We start from the raw sequence: 21,979 nt of genomic DNA, 5'->3' as shown, positions 1-21,979 counted from the left end.
CTGAGGCACGGAGAAGCTAAGTGACTTGCCCAAGGTCACACAGCTAAGTGGCGGAGCTGGGATTTGAACCCGTGACCTCTGACTCCAAAGCCCGTGCTTTTTCCATTGAGCCACGCTGTTGATGCTCCGTATATGCTGCTTCACCCTTGGCTCCTTCTCTTCAGGCCATTTTGAACTGTAGGCTGGTAGCTCTAATAATAATAATAACAGTGATGGTATTTGTTGAGCGCTTACTATGTGCCAAGCATTGTTATAATAATAAGAATAATAATGGTGGTATTTGTTAAGTGCTTACTATGTGCAAAGCACTGTTCTAAGCGCTGGGGGGGATACAAGGTGATCAGGTTGTCCCACGGTTGTCCCACGTGGGGCTCACAGTCATCATCCCCATTTGACAGATTTATTTATTTATTTATTTTACTTGTACATATCTATTCTATTTATTTTATTTTCTTGGTATGTTTGGTTTTGCTCTCTGTCTCCCCCCTTTTAGACTGTGAGCCCACTATTGGGTAGGGACCGTCTCTATATGTTGCCAACTTGTACTTCCCAAGCGCTTAGTACAGTGCTCTGCACACAGTAAGCACTCAATAAGTACGATTGATAATGAGGTAATTGAGGCCCAGAGCAGTTAAGTGGCTTGCCCAAGGTCACACAGCTGACAAATGGCGGAGCTGGGATTCGAACCCATGACCTCTGACTCCCTGTTCTAAATGCTGGGGTAGATACAAGGTCATCAGGTTGTCCCCTGTGGGGCTCACAGTCTTAATCTCCATTTTACAGATCAGGTAACTGAGGCGCATAGAAGTGAAGTGATTTGCCCAAGGTCACACAACAGATGAGTGGCAGAGCTGGGATTAGAACCCACGTCCTCCGACTCCCAAGCCCGTGCCCTTTCCACTAAACCACGAGAAGGTGGGCATGACAACATGGCAGCAGAGGCTAAATGTCCCTTCTCTTTCTTCCTCATCGCCCTAAATCACTTATGTAGCCCTACCAGCCCTCCAAATTAGCCATTGCTGTTCTAGACTGTGAGCCCACTGTTTTAGACTGTGAGCCCACTGTTGGGTAGGGACCGTCTCTATATGTTGCCAACTTGTACTTCCCAAGCGCTTAGTACAGTGCTCTGCACACAGTAAGCGCTCAATAAATACGATTGATTGATTGATTGATTAGTGTGTTTGTCTCGTACAGTTTCACGTAGTTTTTTTTTCCCCCCGACTTCTCTTTATGACTTTTCCACCTCATTACCAGCTTTCTTTTCGCATTCCTCAACTTGAAGAGCACCTTTCTAGCGGTTCTAAGCACAGCGATGCTCGTCATCTGTAGGCATTTACTGTGTACTGACCGTGTGCAGAGCACTGTACTAAGCGCTTGGGAGATTACAGTACAACAAAGCTGGCGGACACGTTCCCTGCCCATAACAAATTTATAGTCTAGAAGGGGAAACTGACATCGATATAAATAAATTACGGACATGTGGACGAGATGAAGCAGCATTGCTTAGTGGAAAGAGCCGGGGCTTGGCAGTCAGAGGTCTTGGGTTCATATCCCGGCTCTGCCTCTTGTCAGCTGGGTGACTTTGGGCACGTCACTTAACTTCTCTGTGCCTCAGTTACCTCATCTGTAAAATGGGGACTAAACCTTTGAGCCCCACGTGGGACAACCTGCTAACCTTGTATCTATCCCAGTGCTCAGAACAGTGCTTGGCACATTCATTCATTCATTCATTCAATTGTATTTATTGAGCGCTTACTATGTGCAGAGCACTGTACTGAGCACTTGGGAAGTACAAGTTGACAACATATAGAGACGGCCCCTACCCAACATAGTAAGCACTTAACAAATACCATCATCAAAGCACTGTGGAGTGAAGGTCAAGTGCTTAAATGATATAGATCCAAGTGCACGGGTGATGAGGAAGGGAAAGGGAGTTGGAAAACAGGGCTTAACCAGGGAAGGCCTCTTGGAGGAGATGTGATTTTAATAAGGCTTTGAATCAATTAATCGTATTTGAAGGTAGTGAAGTGGCGGTCTGATACGTAGAAAGTGGGAGGGAGCTCCAGACTGGAGGTCATCATCATCATCAATCATCAATCGTATTTATTGAGCGCTTACTGTGTGCAGAGCACTGTACTAAGCGCTTGGGAAGTACAAATTGGCAACATATAGAGACAGTTCCTACCCAACAGTGGGCTCACAGTCTAAAAGGGGGAGACAAAACCAAACATACTAACAAAATAAAATAAATAGAATAGATATGTACAAGTAAAATAAATAAATAAATAGAGTAATAAATATGTACAAACATAAATACATATATACAGGTGCTGTGGGGAAGGGAAGGAGGTAAGATGGGGTCGAAACAAATGGGAGTCTTGATAAGGATTGGTGAAGGAACCGCCGAGACTGTAATCTAGTTAAAAGTAGAGCTCTTGATCTAACAAGTAGCAGCAATAAACCAATAGTATTTATCGAACACGTACAGTGTGCAGAGCACTGTACTAAGGATTTGGGTGAGTACAGTAGGATTAGCATACTCTTAAGGAGTTTATAGTCTAGTGTAAATTTCTTGTGATTCGGATGTGTGTTGGGGACTGAATATATTTCATGACTCTACTGCTGAAGCCACATAGGAGACCGTATTCATTTTCTGCAAGCTTTGTTGACAGTTTTGAGCAAGGAGGAAGCGTAATGCGATGATACTAAATATAGGGAAATTGAACCTAAAAAGGCAGGAGTAGAGGAGAAAGAGAGGTACTAGGGGAAAGCATTAACCATGTCAGTAATAAGAATAACTGTGGTTCTTAAGCATCATCATCATCAATCGTATTTATTGAGCACTTACTGTGTGCAGAGCACTGTACTAAGCGCTTGGGAAGCACAGGTTGGCAACATAAGCACTTCCTAAATGCTAAGCACTGTACTACATGTTGAGGTAGATGCAAGAAAATCGGAGTCCCTCATGGGGCTTACAGCCTGAGGAGAGAGGACAGGAATTGAATCTCCGTTTTGCAGAGAAGGGAACTTAGGCATAGAGAAGTAAAATGACTTGCCCAAGATCCCACAGCAGACATTGGCAGAGGCTGGATTAGAACCCAGGTCCTCTGACTCCCAGGCTTGTGCTCTTTCCACTAGGCCACACTGCTTCCCTGACTGTATTGTGTGGGAAGATTTCTTAGATGAATAGATGCTTGGATGTGTAGACAAAGTCAAGAATTGTCCTGATATTCTATAAAGAAGAAAGATCAAAACGGCAGTTTTGTTTCACAAAATCTCGGAGAACACTAATACTCTTCCTGTGATGTGTTGCATTTGCTAGCACTTGGTGCTTGGGCCAGGAAATCATTAAATTGTGGTGAATTACCAAGATTATTAGGCCATGAAAGAACTCAAGTTGGAGAGGGATTAGAAACTTATTTCTCACTGGCCTTTGACTTAATTTATCAGTGTGTATTTAGTGAAATGCTGCAGTGGCAGTTGGGAGATAGAAGGTGGGGAGACTAGAAATTAATCAGGGACAGCCTCTGGTCGGAGAGGGGAGTTAAGAAGGACTTTGAGGAGGAAGGTTACGGTCTGCTGTGTGACCTTGGGCAAGTCACTTAACTTCTCTGTGCCACAGTTACCTCATCTTTAAAATGGGGATCAAGATTGTGAGCCCCATGAGGGATATGGGCTGTGTCCAACCTGATTAACTTGTATCTACCTCAGTGCTTAGAACAGTGATGGCACATAGTAAGTGCTTAACAAATACCAAAATTATTAATTATTCTTATAGTCTGTTGAATACCAACGGAGAGGGAAGGAGCTTCTGTTGGGGTGGGGAAGGAGAGGCAGAGGGGTTGCTTTACTGCCATGCAGGTTCATCATAGCTTGTGGAAAGCAAACAGGCTTGGGAGTCAGAGGATCTCTGTCTAATCCCAGCTCTGCCACTTGGCCTGCTGTGTGACCTTGGTCAAGTCATTTACCTTCTCTGGGCCTCAGCTTCTTCATCTGTAAGATGGGGATTCAATACCTGTTCTCCCTCCTACTTAAATTGTGAATTGTGAAATTGTGAATGCTATGTAGGGATTGCATGTGACCTGATTCTTGTATTTACCCTAACAGTAAATGTTTGACACGGAGGAAATTCTTAACAAATGCCACAATAATTCATTCATTCATTCAATCGTATTTATTGAGCGCTTACTGTGTGCAGAGCACTGTACTAAGCACTTGGGAAGTACAAGTTGGCAACATACAGAGACAGTCCCTACCCAACCACAGGCTCACGGTCTTATGAATCTATTGAAGAAGAAGTGGCAAGAACATGGGCTTGGGATTCAAAGGACATGGGTTCTAATCCTCGCTCTGTCACTTGTCTGCTGTGTGACCTTGGGCAAATCACTTAACTTCTCTATGCTTCAGTTACCTCATCTGTTAAATAGGGATGAAGACTATGTGCCCCACGTGGGACAACCTGATTACCTTGTATCTACCTCAGTGCTTAGAACAGTGCTTGGCACATAGTAAGTGCATAACAAATACTATGATTATTATTATTATTATCTTCACCTGTTCTTCCTCCTACTTAGACTGTAAGCCCCAAGTGGGACAAGGACTCTAACTTGTGTCTATCTCATTCATTCATTCATTCATTCATTCATTCGTATTTATTGAGCACTTACTGTGTGCAGAGCACTGTACTAAGTGCTTGGGAAGTACAAGTCGGCAGCACTTAGAGACGGTCCCTACCCAACAACAGGCTCACAGTCTAGAAGGGGGAGACAGCATTTAAGAATAGTTTGTGACACATAGTAAGGGCTAAAGAAATATCAAAAAAATTATTATCAATCATTATTTTGTGTTCTTTTTAAGAAGGCTCTGTAAAGCATGTAATTCTCACAAATGGTAAAATTGACAAGCTAGGTCAGCGATTATTGAAAGACGAGACAATCCTTATATTTTCTTGTTTCCCATCTCTCCCCGTCTTAACTTATTTCCTCAGGTCATTCTAGAACTCACATTGCTGGTATTGATCCCGATTTCTCTTTTAACTATTTGCTAGGCCAAACAGCCTTATCTTTTATCCTTTTTATCTTTATCTTTCATCCTTTTTTACATTATCACAGTTTTCAGCCATCACCGTTCTGTGAATAGAATTTTTCTCAGACCCTAAATATTTGGTTTAGTTCCCCATCTTAAACCTTAAAATAAGGTATTCTTTTTGAGAGTTGGGGGTAACAGAGAAAGGAATTTGGGTTCAAAATTGAAACAAAATACTCAAAGACAGGGAACTGACTAGGAGCTGAAACTGACATGGAAACAACATGAAGTGAAACTGAGAGCGGAATTATAGCTGTCCTGAAACCAAGTTCAAGGGACCCCTGACAGTTTTCCTATTTTCTATTTTAAAAATGCATTCTCTGAGATGTTGTCTTTGCGAAAATATTTTTAAATCTGTGGGTGTCCCAAAGGTACGACTTGTTAGTTGAGTTGCCTGTTTATGTTGGTTGAAGCAATAAGTTCAGTAACTTAAAAGAAAGCCCAGTTCTTTACCTCTTAGAATTCAGGTACATAAATAATTCAGCTCATCCACATTTAGCGAAGTTGTAATCAGACCTGATTCTTCCACTCGCATGTTAGGTAATCATTATTTGGCCATTTTTCTATTACTTTAAAGTTCTCTTCTTCTGTAAAATCTGATGTTTTACTGTCTACTCCGAGATAATTTTGAGAAAGTTGAAAAACTGCCATTGCAATGCTTTGAAATAGTGACCTTAAGAACAAAGGTAATGTATTTAGAGTATTGGGTTTCAACAAAGACCATTAGTAGGGTATTAATGCAATCTGAATTAGGTCCAAAAAGTTCATTTAGACCTGTTCATAGTTTACTTTTTGAGGAGGGAATCAGAGCAAAATAAATCACATTTCAGTGGGTTAAGGTAGTTATATACAATGTTCTGTGATCTTGGTGAAATTAAGAAATCATTTATTGTTTCAGTGATAAAAGCATAAGTTCAGTTCTGAATGAATAACTTGCTCCTGGATGATTTATAACAAGCACCGACTTTATAATCTGTTTAATCTAAATATCACATGTTGCAAAAGATGTGCATTCTAGGAATTTAAATGAAATGCCAGGATACCAAACTTCTTCGTTTATGTAGATATATTGAAGACATTTCTTTGCTTGAGTTTGACACCTGCTGAATGAATTTCATATAGGAAGCCTGTTAACTGGCAGTCTGTTCTGTTATCAGCTAGACCAAAAGAAAACCTCAAGAAAATGCAGAGTCCTGGCAAATTTATTAGGGTAGTTGCTATTTTTCCACCAGCTTATCAGGAACAACCATATGGAGATAGCTAGAAAGTAGACAGCTTTAAAAAATACCATACTCCACTAGAATTTTTTGAAAATCAGATTGACTAACTTTATTAGAAGTGAAATTTCATCATCTGTATCCTTTTTAGGAGCTCAAATAATTTCAGTCACATGAAAATCTAAAAGGCGGTGCATAAATTAATTGTTCTTCTAATTGACTTTCTGAAATTTGCAATTCAGAAAAGTTTGAGATAAAAGCCTCAACTAATGCTGTTTGTCGTAGCAAAGTTTGTAACTTCAGATATTCTTATAAAATATAACATTCTTCACCATTTTATTAAAGTATTTTCCATAAAATATATGTATACTATTTGCTTAATTTAAAATGTCATAAATTTTTATATTCCTGGATAATAGTTTTTAATATTTGACTGGCCCTGTTCTGCTTTCTACCAACAGTTGTTTGAGAGAAAAAAAGCATAAATGAATATTCCAGGAAGGTATTTGAAGCTTTTTAAAATAATAATAATTGTGGTAATTAAGTGTTTTCTACACTTAACAAGACCCTTCCTACTTTGACTATCATCCCCACTGGGGACAGGGATTAACTGTAATTAACTTGTATCTCTGCCTCAGTAGTTAGAACAAGGTTTAACCCACCGTAAGCACTCAACAAATACTACTACTATTATCATTATTATTATTATTGCTATTATTACTACATACCAAGCATTATAATAAATGCCTGAGTGGATTCATTCATTCATTCAGTCGTATTTATTGAGCACTTACTGTGTGCAGAACACTTTACTAAGCGCTTGGGAAGTACAAGTTGGCAACATATAGAGACAGACCCTACCCAACAACGGGCTCACAGAGTAAATCAGGTCAGACAGTCCAGAAAATCCCGAGGCACTTAGTTGTCCACATAAAAATTCACAACTCCTGATGTAAAACCGTTGGTCTCTTACCATCCCATTCAAGCTCAATGTTTGATATACCTGAGAGAGATAATATCATCAACTACCCCAGAGGACATACGCTGGCTCTCCACAACTGGAGAGGTTGCGCTTTAACCCACGACAGTGGAATCAAGTGATAACTTGTCCCAGGAAACTTGGATCTATGAAAGAATTTACGCTTTCAGTGATTTCGGTTGAGTCAGATCGTGTGATTCACTGAATGAAGGATTGAGAAAAGATTGTGCCGAAACATTGAAAGGCTTTGTTTACTGTAGAAAGTGATAAGCGTGGTTTATTATAATTGATGTGAAGTGCCTCGATTGACGATAATGATTTTCCTTGTAGTGGGGGAGTGGGGGGAATCATCATCATCATCAATCGTATTTATTGAGCGCTTACTATGTGCAGAGCACTGTACTAAGCGCTTGGGAAGTACAAATTGGCAACATATAGAGACAGTCCCTACCCAACAGTGGGCTCACAGTCTAAAAGGGGGAGACAGAGAACAAAACCAAACATACTAACAAAATAAAATAAATAGAATAGATATGCACAAGTAAAATAAATAAATAAATAAATAGAGTAATAAATATGTACAAACATATATACATATATACAGGTGCTGTGGGGAAGGGAAGGAGGTAAGATGGGGGGGATGGAGAGGGGGACGAGGGGGAGAGGAAGGAAGGGGCTCAGTCTGGGAAGGCCTTCTGGAGGAGGTGAGCTCTCAGTAGGGCCTTGAAGGGAGGAAGAGAGCTAGCTTGGCGGAGGGGCAGAGGGAGGGCATTCCAGGCCCGGGGGTTGACGTGGGCCGGGGGTCGACGGCGGGACAGGCGAGAATGAGGTACCGTGAGGAGATTAGCGGTGGAGGAGCGGAGGGTGCGGGCTGGGCTGGAGAAGGAGAGAAGGGAGGGGAGGTAGGAGGGGGCGAGGGGATGGACAGCCTTGAAGCCCAGGGTGAGGGAATCAAACAGGTGAACTGTTGAGAAAGTGTCAGTCTCTGTTAAATGAAATACAAGTCTTCACTAATTCATTCATTCAATCATTTATTGAGCGCTTACTGTACTAAGCACTGTACTAAGCGCTTGGGAAGTATAAGTTGGCAACGTATAGAGATGGTCCCTTCCCAACAACAGGCTCATAGTCTAGAATATCCTGTACAGTAGGAGCATGACCTAGTGGAAAGAGAATGTGCCTAGGAGTCAGAGGACTTAGGTTCTAGTGCTGTTTCCGCCACATGCCTGCTGTGTGAACTTGGGCAAGTCGCTTCACTTCTCTGTGCCTCAGTTACTGCAGCTGTACAATGGGGATTCAGTACCTGTTCTCTGTCCTACGTACCTAGATTGTGAGCCGTGTGTGGTACAGGGACTGTGTCTGACCCAATCATCTTGAATCTCTCCCAGCACTTAGGATAGTGTTTAAGATGTAGTAAGCACTTAACAAATACTACTTATAATGATCATTATTCGTATTACAGTAAACACTTGTATAGTATCTCCTGAAATTTGGAAACATTGAGGGTAAAACTAGCCAGTGCTTTAACAGGCAAGTCCATCAACATTACTTTGAATCATTTTATTGGAATGAAGCAAAAAAGCTAATGCTTCATTCTGACGGATACTGTGAAACCAAAGTTACTGCATTTTTTTCAGCAAAGATAATCAGTGTCAATTTGCTTGCCCTCATGAGATTATACTTCTGTAATATCCTGAGCTTTGGGTGAGCTCTGGTTGGTGTTAGCTTCGTTGGGCCTCTGCTTTCCATCTGCTAGGGTATCTAATCCTCCACAACTGTTTCACTCACTGTCAGCAGTATCAGCATTTGAGCATCTTCTGTCTGCAGACCATCACTATAAGGTATCTGGGGGACATAGAGAAAGTCTGTGACTACAGCCCCTGCTTTTGACACAAGGATTCATAAGTCGACAAAAAATGGTTAAAAAAGCCTACAACTAGCTCTATAGATATAAGTAGATAAGGAACAGATAACTAACCAGTTGATAAGTGAGCTGGCACCATAATGCTGCTTAAGCAGAGATGTGGATGCGATATTATACCAGGCTGTATATTGGCCTTTTAGAACAGAGATCTGAGGGAAGATTGATTGCTCGAGAAATCCATCAGGGACAAATGTCATGGGACAAAAGCTCTGAGCCAACTGTGCTTCACTGCTCTCCTCCGCATCCCTTGCCCTCATCCTCTGAAGGCCTACGGTACTTTCCTGTTTGGTCAGAGAGCAGTGTAGGTAGACCAGCTGAATATTTAATGTGGAAAAAAATACATGTTGGTGGGAAAGTCCTTCTGAGAAGCAGCATGGCCTAGTGGATAGGCCTGGGAAACAAAACAACCTGGGTTCTAATCCCTGCTCAGCCACTTGTTTTCTGTGTGACCTTGGACAAGTCACTTAATTTCTATGTGCCTCAGTTACTTCATTTGTAAAAGGGGGATTAAGACTGTGAGCCCCATGTGGGACAGGGAGTGTGCTCGACCTGATTAGCTTTTGTCTACACCGGTGCTTAGAACAGTGCTTGACACATAGTAAGTGCTTAACAAATGCCATCATCACCATCATCATCAAGGACCTGGGTTTTCATCCCAGCTCCGCCACTTGTTTGCTGTGTGATTTTGGACAAGTCACTTAACATCTGTATACCTCAGTTTCCTCATCTAGACTCTAAACCCTCTGTGAAACATGGACTGTGCACATTGTCATTACCTTGTATCTATCCCAATGCTTAGTAATAATAACAATAATAATAATAATAATGATGATGGCATTTGTTAAGCGCTTACTATGTGCAGAGCACTGTTCTAAGCGCTGGGGGGGATACAAGGTGATTAAGTTGTTCCACGTGCGGCTCACAGTCTTAATCCCCATTTTATAGATGAGCTAACTGAGGCTCAGAGAAGTGAAGTGACTTGCCCAAGGTCACACAGCAGACGTGTGGCAGAGCTGGGATTCGAACCCATGACCTCTGACTCCAAAGCCCGGGCTCTTTTCCATTGAGCCAGGCTGCTTTTCTAGTAGAATGCCTGGCACATAGTGAAGTGCTTAATAAATGCCATAAAAAGGGCAGATTTTTGACTAGTGTAGAGTTACGTTTTTACAGTCTACAACTACACAAGTTCATAAGAAATGAGTTGGCAAGAATGGGTGAAACTGGGAAATTGGGGAGGAAGGAAGACAGGGAAGATGCAGATCTCATGAAGAAAATTAGAGAAACTGGAAAAAGGCAAAGAATAGAAGGTAGTGAAAAAGGAGAAAGCCTTTTGTTAGTTTGTTAGACGCAGGTGGTCCTATAGGAACAAAAGCAGTAAGAGCCAGTGTTCTTTGAGACATCTTTCTCATAATGGTGATACTACAGAAATTCAAGCTTTAAATAATGAAGCATTAGCTCATTTTCCCATTAAGAACAACTCTTAATTCCCTTCCTGTATTTGTCATCAATCTGACTGCGTACTTCACTAACTATCTCTTTTGTTCCCATCTTGGAGTATCCCCAGATAAGAGATACCGTAAGAAATTGGGGGTGCTGTTGCTGGGAGATGCTCTATTAAAGTGGAGTAGAAGGTTGGAAACCCTGATTTCCTAAATCATGTATTCTCCTAAGGAAATGTATTCAGTGTGCAGCATAAGATAATGTCTGGTACAGATTGTAGTGAACTCAAAAGAAGAGATTGCGGCTAAGAACCCCTTTGGGGTTAGTTGGACTATCATACTTGTTTTTTGATTGCTTGAATTAATTAGTGTATCCTTTCAACCTAAATGTTCACGAATATTGGAATTCCTATTCATGCTTCAAAAGTCAAATGATGCAAGTGAACATAGAGCCCGTTGTTGGGTAGGGACCGTCTCTATATGTTGCCGATTTGTACTTCCCAAGCGCTTAGTACAGTGCTCTGCACGCAGTAATTGCTCAATAAATACAATTGATTGAATGAATGAATAAAAAGATATTGAATTTTTCTTCTTCAGGAATCAAATGAACAATTTTTCATTTCTTTTCCTCTCTGATTAAGTTCCACCTTTCTGCTGCGATGTGCATGATCTGACATTTGCTAAAGAACAAGTAGATTTGGCATGAGGGGCATGGCTATAGAATGCACAGCCTAGGGCAACTTCTTTGGTGTTTGTTAAGTGCTGACTATGTGCCAGGCACTATAATACTACTACTACTACTAATAATAATAATAATGGCATTTATTAAGCACTTACTATGTGCAAAGTACTCCTTTAAATGCTGGGGAGGATACAAGGTGATCAGGTTGTCCCTTGGCGGGCTCACAGTCTTAATCCCCATTTTATAGATGAAATAACTGAGACACAGAGAAGTTAAGTGACTTGCCCAAAGTCACACAGCTGACAATTGGTGGAGCTGGGATTTGAACCCCTGACCTCTGACTCCAAAGCCCGTGTTCTTTCCGCTGATCTTCACTGAGGCACGCTGCTTAGTACAGCTATGCTGTACTAAGCACTGGGGTAGATACAAGCTAATCCATGTCTCGCAAGAGTGGTTTAGTGGAAAGAGCACAGGCTTCAGAGTCAGAAAACGTGGATTCTAATCCCAGCTCTGCCACTTGTCTGCTGTGTGGCCTTGGGCAAGCCACGTAACTTCTCTGTGCCTCAGTTACCTCATCTGCAAAATGGAGATTAAGACTGTGAGCCCCATGTGGGACAACCTGATTACCTTGTACCTACCTCAGCGCTTAGAGCAGAGCATGGCACATAGCACTTAACAAATTATTATTATTATTATTATTTTAGCAGATGAAGTAACTGAGGCACAGAGAACTGAAGTGACTTGCCCAAAGTCACACAGCATACAAGTTTCAGAGTCAGGATTAGAACCTAGGTCCTTCTGTCTTCCAGGCCTATGCTCTATCTAACTAGGCCACATTGCTTCTCTAGAACCATAATTATTATTATTATTATTATAACCGCAGAACCCCAACTGGGATTCTGGCTCACTCAGTGAGTGATCCCTTGATTTAGTTTTTTCCAATAATATTTATTAAGAGCTTACGATGCACCTGACACAGTACTAAGTGCTGGGGTAGATATAAAATAACCAGGTTGGACCCAGATCGTGTCCCAAGTAGTGCTCACAGTCATAACCCCCATTTTACAGCTATGACAGAGAAGTGACTTGGCCAGGGTCACCCAGCAGACAAGTTTTAGCTTTCACCCTCCAATTTTAAAATAGAGCATTGTGGTGGCACCCAAAAGGTCATGTTAAACCCAAAGTGACAAGCCCCATAAGGGTGCCCCCCCACCCACAAAATTCCTGTGATAATAATAATAATGGTATTTGTTAAGCTCTTACTATGCGCCAGGCACTGTAGTAAGCGCTGGGGTGGATCCAAGCAAATCAGGTTGGACACGGTCCCTGTCCCACGTGGGGTTCACAGTCTCAACCCACATCGCCCTCAAGGCCCAGAGAAGTGAAATGACTTGCCCAAGGTCACTCAGCCGAGGGGTGGCAGAGCCGGGATTAGAACCCATAAGCTTCTGGTTCCCAGGTCCATACTCTGACCACTTCTGGAAGCTTCCGTCACCTGCACCATCATCATCATCAATCGTATTTATTGAGCGCTTACTGTGTGCAGAGCACTGTACTAAGCGCTTGGGAAGTACAAATTGGCAACAAATTGGCACCACTGGTGAACGTAAAGCAGGAGCAATGAGAAATCACTCAGTAGCCGAACTCCAGGAAGGTTTAGAGAGGCAGCATGTCTCAGTGGAAAAGAGCCTGGGCTTTGGAGTCAGAGGTCATGGGTTCAAGTCCCGGCTCTGCCAACTGTCAGCTGTGTGACTTTGGGTAAGTCACTTCACTTCTCTGTGCCTCAGTTGCCTCATCTGTAAAAGGGGTTTAAGACTGTGAGCCCCCCGTGGGACAACCTGATCACCTTGTAACCTCCCCAGCGCTTAGAACAGTGCTTTGCACATAGTAAGCGCTTAACAAATGCCATCATTATTATTATGATTTCAGCTTCACAGTCCTAGGACACATCTCCTAGGCTTACCCAGACTATACTATGCGGCCCAGCGGTGGAGAAGGCCGAACGTAACCTGCGTTGGCGTTCACCCAGCGGGGTATACCTCATGGTCCGGTAATACCAAGAACACAAAATGTCATCATATTTGTCACACACAGGGCTCACTGTCTTAATCTGCATTTTACAGATGAGGTAACTGAGGCATGGAGAAGTTATGTGACCTGCCTGTGACTGTGAGCCCACTATTGGGTAGGGCCCGTCTCTATATGTTGCCAACTTGTACTTCCCAAGCGCTTAGTACAGTGCTCTGCACACAGTAAGCGCTCAGTAAATACGATTGATTGATTGACTGATTGTGATACGGCCGACAACAAGGAACGGAGCCGGGGTTAGAACCTGGGGTTAGAACCCAGGTCCTCTGACTCTCATGTTCTTTCCACCAGGCCATGCTGCTCATCATCCTATCCTCTTGAGTCTTATTTATGCCACTTCAGTTGCTCTTCTCCATGACATATTCCTCAATTTATATCTTCGTTGTATTTTAAACGCCTTTGAATTTACATTATTGTATTTATTTTTTATATTCTCCAAGTCAGGTGATCAGTCCTGTTGATACCTGTTAGAGAAGCAGCGTGGCTCGGTGGAAAGAGCCCGGGCTTTGGAGTCAGCGGTCATGGGTTCAAATCCCGTCTCCACCAATTGTCAGCTGTGTGACTTTGGGCTAGCCACTTAACTTCTCTGTGCCTCAGTTACCTTATCTGTAAAATGGGGATTAAGACTGTGAGCCCCCCGTGGGACAACCTGATCACCTTGTAACCTCCCCAATGCTTAGAACAGTGCTTTGCATATAGTAAGCGCTTAATAAATGCCATCATTATTATTATTATACCTTTTTTTGGGTGTTTTCTTTTAAAATGCAGTTCATAAAGCCACATAGTAATAATTAATTCCCTTCAGGGTCAGACCAGTGAACTATCCAGCTCCATTATTCTGCCTCCATCAACTTCCAAAAGGATGCCTAGAGGAAGTGTAATGGTTGTCCTCTTTGTATTCATCTTAATGGTTAGGATTGGACCACAGAGAAGCAGTGTGGCCCAGTGGAAAGAGCATGGGCCACACTGCCTTCCCAGACTGAGCCCCTTCCTTCCTCTCCCCCTCGTCCCCCTCTCCATCCCCCATCTTACCTCCTTCCCTTCCCCACAGCACCTGTATATATGTATATATGTTTATACATATTTATTACTCTATTTTATTTGTACATATCTATTCTATTTATTTTATTTTGTTAGTATGTTTGGTTTTGTTCTCTGTCTCCCCCTTTTAGACTGTGAGCCCACTGTTGGGTAGGGACTGTCTCTATATGTTGCCAATTTGTACTTCCCAAGCGCTTAGTACAGTGCTCTGCACATAGTAAGCGCTCAATAAATACAATTGATGATGATGATGATGATGATGGGCCTTGGAGTCAGAGGAGCTGGTTTCTAATTCTGACTTTACCAATTGCTTGCTATGTGACCTTGGGTAAGTCACTTAACTTCTCCGTGCCTCAGTTCCCTCAACTGTAAAATGGGGATTCAGACCCTGATCTCTCTCTTACTTAAGACTGTGAGCCCCCATGCGGGACAGGGACTGTGACCGACAAAAGTAATTTGTATCTACCCCAGTGCTTAGAACAGTTTTTGACACATAGTAAGTGCTTAACAAGTACCATAAAACAAACTATCTCACACTGCCAAGCAAATTATTCCCTCATACTTCTCACCCAGAAATTTACCCAAGCAATTCATGAACATATTCATTTTTCTTTAGCCCATACAACTTACAGTGGCAACAAATTCCATATGCTTACCACCCTCCCAAGTGGAAATACTTCCTTTTGTTCTGATTCCACCACCTTCAAGTACTGAGTGTCTCTTTTGTTGTTTTGTTGTGGGAATTGAAGGACATATCTGTGTTTTCCCTGTACACAAACCTTCGCATAGACTTTTGTCATGTATGGCCCCTCAGAGCTAACCTTTCAGTCTACTTAACGTGAAAATTTCTCCATCTCCCTGCTCATTTTGGTTAATTTTTCTGAACCACCTCCAACTTTAACTCCGTGTTTTTCTTAAGATTTGGTGAGATTTAGTAGTATTCAGGTGTGGATGTACTGTGTGTTTGGCGTTCGGTTTTTTGGGGTTTTTTAGTTTAGTTTTTTTTGGTGACAAAATCGTCTTTTTAAAATCTCCTTTTGGGGGATTTCAAGAGGGAGAACAGAGTATTAACTGGATCATTAGACCCATTCAATTATGTAATCTCACTTTAGAGTCACTAATAAAGTGTGTGGTTTTTTACCGAAGCTGTTGTGAAGACCTGTAGGGTAGGAATTGTTTAAGGACCACGAGGTCACTTCATTAATAAACCACCTGGGATATTTCTTCAGATTTAGGTTACATTTCAGTTGATGCTGTATAGGTGAAAAGGATCTATATTTTGGTGCTTTGGTACAATTGGTAGGGGATGCTAATACAGCTTCTGAAAGTTCTGAAAAAGATTGTCTGTTTTTAACAAAACAGAAAGAAGAAGGGAAAATTCAAGGACAACTTAATAAGTCTGATTCTAACCAGTATATTAGAGAACTGAAAGATCAGATAGCAGAGTTGAATCATGAGGTAAGTGATAAATTACAATCTTTGCTTATTTGTCTTTCCTTCCTCTATATTGTAACAGCATTTCAACTCCTACTGATTATATGACTAATCATTAAAGGCTAAATATTTCTGATAGGAACTCTTGATCGTAATTTTCCTTTCACCTAATACTATGCTTAAAATAATAGATTTATAAAAGTTCTTGCCATTTTCTCTATGAAGTTAATAGTTTTTGTACTACATGAAATTTCAACAAAAACCCGATAATTAAGAAATCATCATTGGAAAAGCTGTAATTTGTTCTCTCAAGATTTTCCAGGAATTTCAGTAAAATTGTAATTTCATTTTGTATTTATGGATTATTTGCAGATTTGTGGTATTTACCGTTGAGAGGTAGGAGAGGAAGTGTCCCCCCCGCCCGGCCTCCCTCACTCCCCTCATGGTGGTATTACTGAGATTGCAAAAAAGGATACTTGCTTAATATCAGTTAACAGATTTCTTGGTATTTGAACACTTTTTAAACTGGCACCACCTTTAATCTCTGAAATTCTTCTCTCCAAATTCTCAACTAGTTTCAGTTTTTGAGGGATTTGAACCTTTTTTTAATATATGAACCTTGGGTTTGTCTATCCTGAAACTTTCTGTTGGCATTGCTTTAAAAAAAAAATCCTTCCTCTAAGCTTTCCTCACGTGCCTGGTCCTTCATTTATTTTGCATTGTTGTCACTTGCACCCTTTTTTGTTTTAGTTATTTTTGACATAAATACCTAGCAGATGCTTTGGAGGAGGAGTATTTCATTCATGTTTTCCTGCTCAGGTAAATTTTGTGAAGTAGTCATTAATCACGGTATGACTTTGAAAAGTAAACATGGTAAAATAAACTCATTTAGCCACCTCAGTGTATCAAAGCTGTGGGGGGAAAAAGTTAGTAATGTATCCCCCATTGGGCACGTAGCACTGAATTTCAGGCTAGTCTACAACTCAAAAAACTGCCGAGACCCTGTTTTTACCAGGGAGCTACCATGCCTATGGTGACGAGGAAGAACATGGTGTAAGAGCAGCAACAGGGCCCTGGAGAAGAAAAGAGCCACTTTGCTGTTGCCATAGCTGTTGATGCCATTTAGTCCGTTGATGTTGTTTCCACAATTTGTTTCCTGGAATTTTCTGATGTAGCTGGAACTGGACAGGGTGACTACGCTGGTAAAAAAAAAAAAAAAAAGCCCCAGGAAACAAAACAAATCAGAAAAAGGCCTCTGGCAGCAGTCAATGTAGAACAGAAGCAGAGGCAGCGATGGTACAGGCTGACACACTCTCTTAGCTCACCTGCTGGTGCCACTGCTGCCCTGCACTGCATTCTGTCATCTCATCTCCCTCCAACCATTCCTGTTCCAATTCTTATCTCCCTCCAGCTATTCCCAAACTAACTCTCGTCTTCCTCCAGCCATTCCGATCCCAACTGCCATTTCCCTCAACTCCGTCGTTGACCTTGTACAGTCTGGCTTCCGTCCCCTCCACTGCTTTGAAACTGCTCTCTCAGAGGCAACCGTGGAGTTTATCCTCAGAAAATCTAACAGACTCCTTTCTGTGTTAATCCTCCTCTATCTCTTCGCCGCCTTTGACACTGTGGATTACCCCCTTCTAACGGGAACGCTATGTAACTTTGGTTTGTCTGGCAGCCCTCTTCTGGTTTTCTTCCTACCTCTGGCTACTCCTCAATCATATGTGTCACTGATATTTTTTTTCTCTCTGCCTCACACTCCAAACTTTGGATGCACTCAAGGTTCAGTTTAGGGTCCCTTCTATTCTTAATTTTTAACCACCCCCTTGGGGATCTCAGCTTCTTCAGCGACCCGTCTTTTTGTGGATGACTTTCAAGTCTATTTCACTAGTCCCAAACTCTCTCTTGTGGCTCAGTGGAAAGAGCATGGACCTGGATTCTAAACCCAGTTCCATCCCTTCCATGATGTAGGACTTTGGGTTTAGCTTCTGTGCTTCAGTTTCCTCATCTATAAAATGGGGATTCAATGGCTGTTCTCCTTTTCCCTTAGAATGTGAGTTCCATGTGGGATAGGGACTGCATTTGACCTGATTATCTTGTATATGCCCCAGTGCTTAGGACAGTGCTTGGCACATAGCAAGCCCTTAACCTATACTACAATTCTTCTTCTTCAATTTTGCATCTCCTCCTGTCTCCAGGACATCCTTACATTTAGTATCCTTCCCACACCTAAAGCTCAATATGTCCAAAACTGAACAACTCATCTTTCTTCCCAAATCCTCTCTTTCTAATTTTTCTATCACTCTTACTATTACCATCATTTTCCCTATTCTCTCAAGCCCAAAACCTTTCCATTATCCTTTCAACCCCCATATTGAGTCAGTCACCAAATCCTGTCACTTCTCTCTTCACAACATCCCAAGAATCTGCCCCGTCTCTATCCAAACTGCCCCCAACCTGGTCATACCCCAGTTTGACTACTGCATCAGTCTCATTACAGGCCTTCATGCCTTCATTCTCTCCTCTCTCCAGTTCATACTTCACTTGGTTGCTCAGATTAATTTTCTTAAACATTGTTTTGCACAAACTTCCCCACTCCTCAAAAACCTCTATTCCTCTCTACATCAAGCAAGAAATTCCTAACTCCTGGCTTTAAAGCATGCACTCAATTCTCACCCCATACATGTTTTCACTCCTCTCTAGCTAACCTACTCACTGCGTCCATTTCCCATCTCTAGCCACAGACTTCTTGCTCATGGCTTTCCCCTTCGCAGCTAGCAGACCACAGCTCTTACCATCTTCAAGGCCCTTCTGAACGAAATGTCGTCGTCTTCAGGAGATTTTCCCTGATTAATCTCGCATCTCCCCACCTTTTCTCCCTCTCCACTGCCATTTCACTTTCAATATCAACTAAGCACTCAGGTACTTAATCTCCTGCCTTCCCATACATCTTAGGGCTGTTTAAACTGTGTTGTTTCCCATTCCCTATAGTATCTTTTAACATTTGTCTCCCCCACTAGTCTGTAAGGTCCTTGAAGACAGGAATTGTGTCTGTTAACTCTGTGGTACTCTCCCCAGTGCTTAGTACAGTGCTCAGTAAATAAACATGATAGTGATTTGATCTGGATGTCTGGGGTGGGGGGGTCATCTTCAGATAGTGAAAGTGGATCGAGGGAAGTCTTTCCTGCCTCTTTTGACTCAACCCTAAGGTCTTACTCCTCTGTCGCACTTTAAGTTTTTGGAAAACAGGATCATCTTTCTCAAAGGGCTTTCTTAGATTTAAGGAGCAAATTCCAGTCATCTTAAAAATCATGGATTTCAGTGGAAAAGGGTTCTCTCTCCTTTCCATTGACAACCAACTCTCATTTTACTTAAGTTCAGATTATCCAGTTTGGAGATTTTTGTAGACTTCTTTGTTCTCTTCCTCCATATCTTTTCACCATTTCATGACTTGTTCAGACACCTCCAAAAGAGAGGGGAAAGAGGTGGTGGAAGAGGGCAAACAGTTTAGTTGCCTGTTAGTAGCTCTGGAAAAAGGTTTCTCCTGAAACAAAAATGAAGTTGGAGGATTAACTTCATTAGGTTGCCCCTTTCTCTGATATTTTATAATAATTGGACGGTGGCTGTATTTTGGGGAAAAATATGTAAATTTTATTTGGGAGGTAGGAAAAACCTAAGGCACAGTCTAGCTCCTGTACCTCTTTGCCGTTCATGAAGTAATTCTATGGTAGAATCTAAATTACACAATAGACCAAAATATCCAGTGATATTATCTATCCACCTAGATATTAGGAAGTTTGGAGGAGTTAAAGGTCTCACTTCATAGAGGTCACTGACTACTAGGAAACCATGATTGTGCTAAATTTGTAAAGTGGAGTTCCAGAAAGCAGCTGCTCTCTGTCGATAAATCACATTAGTCCTTTGTAGATCTAGCTTTTTGAAGCCTGGAGGGGGAGTGGGAACGCTTCTTAAATTGACAACGACTATGCCAATCATGATATCTGAAGGCTCTATCAGTTAACTTTTTGCCATTTCCACAAACCTGTTTCTAGAAGTCACAACTGGATGGTTCAAGCAAGGCCTCTTGAAAGTGAGAACGTCGCTCCCAACTGCCATGTAGCAACAGCATTATTCCAGAATAATAATAATAATAATAGTAATAATAATAGTAATAATAATGATGGCATTTGTTAAGCGCTTACTATGTGCAAAGCACTGTTCTGAGCGCTGGGTGGGGATACAAGGTGCTCAAGTTGTCCCACGTGGGGCTCCCAGTCTTAATCCCCATTTTACAGATGTGGTCACTGAGGCACTGAGAAATGAAGTGACTTGCCCAAAGTTACACAGCTGACAAGTGGCGGAGCCAGGATTAGAACCCCCGACCAAGCGCTTAGTACAGTGCTCTGCACACAGTAAGCGCACAATAAATACCATTGATTGGTTGTTCTTGTGGCCCCCAAATGGGGACCAAGATAGCCCCAGGCTTCAGGGTGCCAGTTTCAGTTCCGATGGGCCATGGGCACGAGGTCCCAGGAGCCAGGGTGGCCCTGGGGTGGCCCCATAATAGTGATGATAATAATAATAATAACTGGCATTTTTTAAGCACTTACTATGTGCCAGGCACTGTACCGAGCACTGGGGCGGATACAGGCCAGTCGGGTTGAACACAGTCCCTGTCCCCTGCGGGGCTCACAGTCTCAATCCCCATTTTACAGATAAGGTAACTGAGACCCAGAGAAGTGACTTGGTAATTACAATAATAATTTTGGTATTTGTTCAGTGCTTACTATGTGACAGGCACTGTTCTAAGCACTGGAGTAGATACAAGATACAGAAAGAGTTATGCTTCCGAGAGTGTTGCTAAGATACATTCTTCCAAAACCACAAACACTTCCATTGACACTTTGACTTGAGACTAGCTAAAGTTTTTAATTGAATCCCTGTAAAGGACTTTGATATAACTTCCAACACTGTTATGCTATATTGCACAAGGTAACAAGCACTTAGTACTTTATATTACAAATCAAAGTCTCCCCCTGAAGACTGCAAGCTCCTTGTGGGCAGGGAGTAATTCTGTTACTTTCCCAAGAGCTTAATACAGCGCTCTGTGCACAGTAAGTGCTCAACAAATACTGTTGTTTGATTCTTCCCTTCCACTGGAAAGAGTGAAGTTTCAAACTTAGTTTTCACTAGCAGTAGGAAAGGTTTTGTTCTCTAAGTTTAGGGAGATGGTATTTCTTAAGAGTTTGTGTGTTAAAAGCAGAGGTAGGGACAGTATTAACAAATTGGATTCAGTGCCTGTCCCATACAGAGCACATAATCTTAAAATGTAGAAGTAAATGGTAATTATTATTTGGATAAAAAGAGGGAGATGTCTTTTATAAAGACTTAGAAAGAAAAGCAAACGTTGTTGAACTCAGAAGAAAAGCTGGAAATTTTAATATGATCTGTTAAAAGATGGGTAATAATAATTATGGTGTTTGTTAAGCTCCCTTTTGAAGTGTGGCAATGGAGAAGGCTTTTGTGAATACCATGGACTGCCTGAAAAACAAGCAAATGGATTTTGGAGCAAATTAAACCAATGTGGTCTTTGGAAGGCCTAACGACTGACTTAGATTAGCATATTTTGGACATATAATCAGGAGGACTAATTCTCTGGAGAAGACACTAATGCTAGGAAAAGTCCAGGGAAAACGTGGAAGAGGCAGCCCAGCAGCTAGATGGATAGGCACCATGACAACGATAACGGAAGATCCATTAGAAAGGTTGCGGATTATGACAGAGGTTAGGACGTTCTGGAGAAAGTATATCCAGAGAAGCAGCATAGTTCAGTGGAAAGAGCATGGTCTTGGGAGTCAGAGGTCATGGGTTCAAATTCCGGCCCTGCCACTTGTCAGCTGTGTGACTTTGGGCAAGTCACTTAACTTCTCTGAGCCTCAGTTACCTCATCTGTAAAATGGGGATTAAGATTTTGAGCCCCACGTGGGACAACCTAATCATCTTGTATCCTCCTCAGCGCTTAGAACAGTGCTTTGCACATAGTAAGCGCTTAACAAATGCCATCACCATCATCATCATCAGAGAGTCGCT

General features: G+C 41.9%; 1 protein-coding gene across 4 annotated transcripts in view; it reads left to right on the top strand.

Annotated features, from left to right (window-relative positions):
* EVI5 (ecotropic viral integration site 5) overlaps positions 1 to 21,979 on the top strand; it is a 307,843-nt gene that overhangs the window by 251,895 nt on the left and 33,969 nt on the right. For all 4 annotated transcript variants that reach the window (XM_038745027.1, XM_038745026.1, XM_038745029.1 and 1 more), the window contains one exon: positions 15,818 to 15,913. In XM_038745027.1, the coding sequence (XP_038600955.1) occupies positions 15,818 to 15,913 (96 nt within the window). The remainder of the gene's footprint in view (positions 1 to 15,817; positions 15,914 to 21,979) is intronic.

This window comes from Tachyglossus aculeatus, chromosome 4 (assembly GCF_015852505.1).
Source record: "Tachyglossus aculeatus isolate mTacAcu1 chromosome 4, mTacAcu1.pri, whole genome shotgun sequence".
Lineage (NCBI taxonomy): Eukaryota > Metazoa > Chordata > Mammalia > Monotremata > Tachyglossidae > Tachyglossus > Tachyglossus aculeatus.
This window is presented reverse-complemented; position numbering and strand designations above follow the sequence as displayed.